The 6,848-nt window shown below is 50.3% G+C and overlaps 1 protein-coding gene across 1 annotated transcript; it reads right to left on the bottom strand.

Moving 5' to 3' along the window:
* Positions 1 to 4,587: 4,587 nt before the first annotated feature.
* LOC146021138 (WD repeat-containing protein 90-like) lies at positions 4,588 to 5,989 on the bottom strand. The gene is made up of 4 exons (XM_083154938.1): positions 5,379 to 5,989; positions 5,106 to 5,249; positions 4,757 to 4,876; positions 4,588 to 4,641 (listed from the first exon to the last, which is right to left on the bottom strand). Exons 1-4 carry the CDS (start codon positions 5,472 to 5,474, stop codon positions 4,588 to 4,590), a joined length of 414 nt encoding a protein of 137 aa, XP_083011064.1. The 5' UTR covers positions 5,475 to 5,989.
* Positions 5,990 to 6,848: the final 859 nt, after the last annotated feature.

The following is a 6,848-nucleotide window of genomic DNA, read 5'->3' as shown; positions in this document are numbered from 1 at the left end:
TTCTAAAATAATTGCTCACTGACGACATTTGATCTGATTATAAACTAGTAAATAGTTATCGGCGCGCGTCAAAATGACCGAACGGAGCAGCACTGGACTTGTTCTGCTGGGCGCCATCTAGTGGCCACGGGTGCACACAACACTGAGGAGCAGTGTTCACCTCTTTTTTATATGAGATAATTAACGGGCAAAAAAACGTATCTATTGTGCAATTACATTGTCATAAGAATCCATTAGAAGAGTCATTAGCCCCTTGAGTGGTGGGTTATGCTGGGGCAGTTCAAACCTACCAGGGCAAATTTGTCCTGCCCCAGCAAAACCTACCACAGAACGTAGGAGCCCCCGCCTCACCTTCGCTCCGGATGAGCTCCCCTTTTGGCTGCTTATTCCAACTTGAATACTAATATCTGAGGACTTACCGATGCTGCCCAGGGCTAGGAGTGAGGCTGCTGGTGACATGGAGAGAGATGTGGCGAAATGCGACAGTGGGATACTCAGCAGGACCTGTAGGAGAGAGATGTGAAGAGAGAGAGAGAGAGAGAGAGAGAGAGAGAGAGAGAGAGAGAGAGAGAGAGAGAGAGAGAGAGAGAGAGAGAGAGAGAGAGGCAATGTCAGGGAGGGGATGTCCACAGGCTGTGTTTTGTGTAGTGAATATTACAAACATATGTATAAAATAGCAGGAAAGGAGTCAGTGGCATAGAGAGTCCAGGCGGTAACTGTGCAGCAACCTGACATGTCCTCCGCTCCCAGTTGTAGCTCGGTTATTCCTCCATTTGTTTTTGTAATCTAACAGCAGGCAGAGACACCCTCACTGTTCTACCCCACACTCAGCTACTCTGTGTACTGGTTAATCCCCCCCACCTGGCCAATGCGGAGAGATCAGCAGAGGCCATATACAGTAGGACACACAACACCACACAGACACAAGCACATGTTACATCTGCCCCACCTGCAGTGCAGCATGGTTTTCTCCATTTGCTAAATAAGCAGCTTTGCAATCAGGTCTGAACTAGACCCATAGTTGCACTCGCCCAACAGATCTAATGAGAATTGTAATGGTCAGAGCATCACAGTGTAACACACTTCTTTTAGCACTTTATAGCCCCCTACCACAGTAACTGCTGCCACTGATCTAACCCTCCCTAACCTACCACAGTAACTGCTCCCACTTATCTAACACTCCCTAACCTACCACAGAAACTGCTACCACTGATCTAACACTCTCTAACCTACCACAGAAACTGCTACCACTGATCTAACACTCCCTAACCTACCACAGTAACTGCTGCCACTGATCTAACACTCCCTTACCTACCACAGTAACTGCTCCCACTGATCTAACCCTCCCTAACCTACCACAGTAACTGCTGCCACTGATCTAACACTCCTTAACCTACCACAGTAACTGTTCCCACTGATCTAACCCTCCCTAACCTACCACAGTAACTGCTGCCACTGATCTAACCCTCCCTAACCTACCACAGTAACTGCTGCCACTGATCTAACCCTCCCTAACCTACCACAGTAACTGCTGCCACTGATCTAACCCTCCCTAACCTACCACAGTAACTTCTGCCACTGATCTAACACTCCCTAACCTACCAAGTAACTGCTGCCACTGATCTAACACTCCCTAACCTACCACAGTAACTGTTCCCACTGATCTAACCCACCACAGTAACTGCTGCCACTGATCTAACCCTCCCTAACCTACCACAGTAACTGCTCCCACTGATCTAACCCTCCCTAACCTACCACAGTAACTGCTCCCACTGATCTAACCCTCCCTAACCTACCACAGTAACTGCTCCCACTTATCTAACCCTCCATAACCTACCACAGTAACTGCTCCCAATGATCTAACAATCCCTAACCTACCATAGTAACTGCTCCCACTGATCTAACACTCCCTAACCTACCACAGTAACTGCTGCCACTGATCTAACCCTCCCTAGCCTACCACAGTAACTGCTCCTCCTGATCTAACACTTCCTAACCTACCACAGTAACTGCTCCCACTAATCTAACAATCCCTAACCTACCACAGTAACTTCTGCCACTGATCTAACCTTCCCTTACCTACCACAGTAACTGCTCACACTTACCTTACCCTCCCTAACCTACCACAGTAACTGCTCCCACTGATCTAACCCTCCCTAACCTACCACAGTAACTGCTCCCACTGATCTAACCCTCCCTAACCTACAACAGTAACTGCTCCCACTTATCTAACCCTCCCTAACCTACCACAGTAACTGCTGCCACTGATCTAACACTCCCTAACCTACCACAGTAACTGCTCCCACTGATTTAACCCTCCATAACCTACCACAGTAACTGCTGCCACTAATCTAACCCTCCCTAACCTACCACAGTAACTGCTTCCACTGATCTAACACTCCTTAACCTACCACAGTAACTGTTCCCACTGATCTAACCCTCCCTAACCTACCACAGAAACTGCTGCCACGGATCTAACCCTCCTTAACCTACCACAGTAACTGCTCCTCCTGATCTAACACTTCCTAACCTACCACAGTAACTGCTCCCACTGATCTAACAATCCCTAACCTACCACAGTAACTGCTCCCACTGAACTAACAATCCCTAACCTACCACAGTAACTTCTGCCACTGATCTAACCCTCCCTAACCTACCACAGTAACTGCTCCCACTTACCTAACCCTCCCTAACCTACCACAGTAACTGCTCCCACTGATCTAACCCTCCCTAACCTACCACAGTAACTGCTCCCACTGATCTAACCCTCCCTAACCTACCACAGTAACTGCTCCCACTTATCTAACCCTCCCTAACCTACCACAGTAACTGCTGCCACTGATCTAACCTTCCACAGTAACTGCTGCCACTGATCTAACCTTCCATAACCTACCACAGTAACTGATGCCACTGATCTAACCCTCCCTAACCTACCACAGTAACTGCTGCCACTGATCTAACCCTCTCTAACCTACCACAGTAACTGCTGCCACTGATCTAACACTCCTTAACCTACCACAGTAACTGCTCCCACTAATCTAACACTCCCAAACCTACCACAGTAACTGCTGCCACTGATCTAACCCTCCCTAACCTACCACAGTAACTGCTCCCACTGATCTAACCCTCCCTAACCTACCACAGTAACTGCTCCCACTGATATAAGCCTCCCTAACCTACCACAGTAACTGCTCCCACTGATATAACACTCCCTTACCTACCACAGTAACTGCTGCCACTGATCTAACACTCCCTAACCTACCACAGGAACTGCTGCCACTGATCTAACACTCCCTAACCTACCACAGGAACTGCTGCCACTGATCTAACCCTCCCTAACCTACCACAGTAACTGCTGCCACTTATACCCCTTTCACACCAGCCAAAATCCCGGCAAAAGGGCTAGGAGGTACTTACCCACGTTGCAGGTCCTCTGTGTGCTGTCAGGCCGGGGATCCACACAGGCGGCGGGCGCAAATGACAGAACAGCGACGGATGAAGATGATGCAACTCTCTGGCGCCCTCACTGCCGCTGCGTCATCTGCACCCGCCATCTGACCTGTCATCTGCGCCCGCCGCCTGTGTGCATCCCCGGCCTGCACCAAGGACCAGCAACCCCTGTGAGTACTCGCCGCCTGTGCGCCTCCTTACCACACCAGTAAATGCAGGGACTTTTCTGGTGTGCAAGGGGCCAACTCGGGAATGGCCCGGCATGATCCCTGGGCCATATTCCCGGGTGGGTCCCTGCATTTTCTGGTGTGAAAGAGGTATTGAAACACCAAGCGCCCCCCCCCCCCCCCCCCCTCCCTCACACGCCGGGATCCCCCGCACGCATGCAAATGGATGTTTTGCATATACATCCACTCACAGCCTTGCGTGCAGGGACAAATTATTCAATGGTCGCCGACCATCGAATGATTTTGCTAGTGCTCGCAGACCTAAGACTCCTCTGTGGTGTCGTAGATCTGCTGGCATCCTGTACGGAAAGCGGGCGTGTTCGTTCCCCTGCAGGGGAGCGCGAGGACCAGAATAAGGTCCAATGTATGTACTTGGTGATACAGTCTGCGACGGTGACCCGGCATTGGTAAGTACATACACAATTGTTGATGCCGGAGTGGAAGAGGACGATGGTGGTGGGAGCGCAGGCCATGCAGCATGTCCGTGGTTAACGAGGTTATGGGGGAGGGGGTCATTATGGATGTGCGGGAGCTGTACACACACTGGACGTGATGGTGATAAGGGACCTCCCTCTTACTTTCTCGTCTAGTGTGTATCTCTCACATGTGTGATGCATTGGGGTGGTGTGGTGGGTGTCCCACACCCTGAACCTAATGATTAGAATATTAGGGACCTACCAGATGAGGTTAGCTGGATGTGGTGGGTCGGCCTATAATTTTAGCCAAAATGACACAAAGAACCTCACTTTTACTTGATGTTAAATTGCTAAATGATTACATATCTAATTAGTAATTTGCTTCCGTGTGTGGCACTACAAGTCTCAGCATGAGAGCACCTTTCATTACTTCTAGTTAGGTTTTTCAGTCTAGGCCAGGGCGTAGTTAATACCCTGGCTAAATCGCTGACTGGTCAGCTGGCAAAGGCTACAAGAACAGATACAGCATGGGAAGTTTTCAGGAACACCTGGAGGAAGAACAGGGATGAAAGCATGGGACTACAGGAGTAGCGGAGGGCAGGAGCTGGGAGAACGGAGGCAGAGTTACGAGAAACAGCCAATGCCATCCAAGTATAGCAGTACCTGCTTCTGTGCCAGGCTATAGAACAGAACCTCCTTCTGTATCCCAAATCCTGTGTACACCACCGTGCCCGGCTGCCACGGGCAGAACGCTGCCAGGGTGGGAATGGGGGTCTCCGCTTCCTGTGTGACAAAACAAACTTTAGGCACCTGCATCAGATGTAAGGACTCAGGACTACAAACAACGGTAACATGTATCAGATAATGGGACATACAGGCGACTCGCGTGACATCAGCATGTAACGCTACAGGCCATGTGTATAATACAGCAGCCTGATAGTACATGTGTAACTGCACCAGGTGTATATATATACCATGCAATGCGGTCTCCAGCCACAGTCTCACCACTCACCTTTTCACTGTCTGGAGCTGGGAAACTCAACCAATCCAAGAGTTCGCACTTGTCTTTTAGCCAATCAGAGGCCCAGACACTTACACGCCTGTCCAAACTGGCCGCCAACCAGATCTCTCCTCCCTGCAGGCCTAGTTCCTCAGGCTTTAAAAGATAGAAACATAAGTAACTGTCATATTCCATCGCCCCCTAGCTGTAACATCTGAGATGTGCACCAGGTAATACAAGGGTGCAAACACAGTACAGGTTGCAGTCTGACAGCCCATTTGGTACCTTTCTAGGTGAGCACTGGATGGTGGTGATGGGGGAACCCTTGTGGTCACTCAGTATCCGGATAGTCATTCCTGTACGCGGGCTGCTGATGGCCATCAGTCCATCCTTCCCGCCGGACAGCAGTACGTCACCTGTATAAAAGTATGGCCGTCACTGACACAAGAACCATAGCCAGAGACACGTGGATGGGCCCAGCAGTCACTAACCAGTCCGGGAGAAGGCAATGGCGGTCACGGCACAAGGGTGAGGATGAATCTTCATCTCCATCTCAGTCTTAGACACACTGAAGATACGGATTGTCCCATCGCTGTAACCGGCGGCGATCCTCTGCCCGGTGCTGGCATGGCGGCTCCAGTCCAGACACAAGCAGCTCTGTGGCATAAGGAGTATACCATGCTGTAATAGCAGTAACCTTACACCGGGCACGGCAGATCCCCGAGCAGGAGATGTACAATGGGGCTGGTGGTACCTGGTTGAGGACTTGGAACTGAAGAAGCAGCTCGCAGCTATGGAGGGACCAGACCCGGACGCTGCCATCTTCCCCGCATGTCGCGCAGTGCGTCTCCCCCGGACCCACCACCAAATCCGTCACCTACAGAGACAGACAATTCTCTGTTCTAAGAAGGGATCAAGTAGTTACCAAACTATGGGGCCATTTATCAACGAGTGATAAAACCCGCTGTGTACAGAACACCGTGCGTATGATAAATGGGGCTCCAGCCAATCAGCTCACAAATGTCATTTTTCAACCACATAACAGTTAGGAGCTGATTGGCTGGAACACAATGAGTCTGATCACTTGTTGATAAATGAGCCCTTATGGATGAATTTGCTCTCCCAGAATAATGTGTCTGTACCTTGTTCCTATGACCACTGATGAGTCGGATGCTGCTATTCTCCACCCAGTTGATGTACCATAACGTGCTAGCTGTGGTACCCACGATACCCATCTCCAGGGCATCGTCAAAGGTCGCACTGACAACGGCGCCATCTAGTGTCATCTCTTGTTCCATTAGGACAGACGAGGAGCTACAGAGGAGAAGCAATAAATCACAGTCCAACCAGAAATAATGGAAAACATTTCCTTGCACAAAGCAACCAGGCGTATAGCATGGCAGATTGTACCATTCACGTGGTGGGGGGGATCACTGGTGTGCAAAGTGCACCCATCACCATTACATAGCGGCAGCAGTTACTCTCCTAAGAGTCACAGTAAATTCCTACAGAGAGATCCAGTTCATTGCCCTGTCCTGCATGCGCCAAGCCTTCCATCGCTGCGGTTGGTGGCGCGTCGCAGTCACACAATAACTCCCGTACCTGGCCTCGGACCCCTTCTCTCTCAGCTCCTGCACCGCAGCCACAGACCACAGCCTTATCCTGCGAGTGTTACTACCAGTCACCAGCCTGTTGCCTCTGCACAGCAGAACACCTTGGGGCAGATAGAAATAAAAGAATTATCCTCTAGTAAAA

Source organism: Crinia signifera, chromosome 7 (genome assembly GCF_055691185.1).
Source record: "Crinia signifera chromosome 7, ASM5569118v1, whole genome shotgun sequence".
NCBI lineage: Eukaryota > Metazoa > Chordata > Amphibia > Anura > Myobatrachidae > Crinia > Crinia signifera.
Note: the sequence above shows the minus strand (reverse complement) of the source record. Positions and strands in the feature narration are given on the sequence as shown.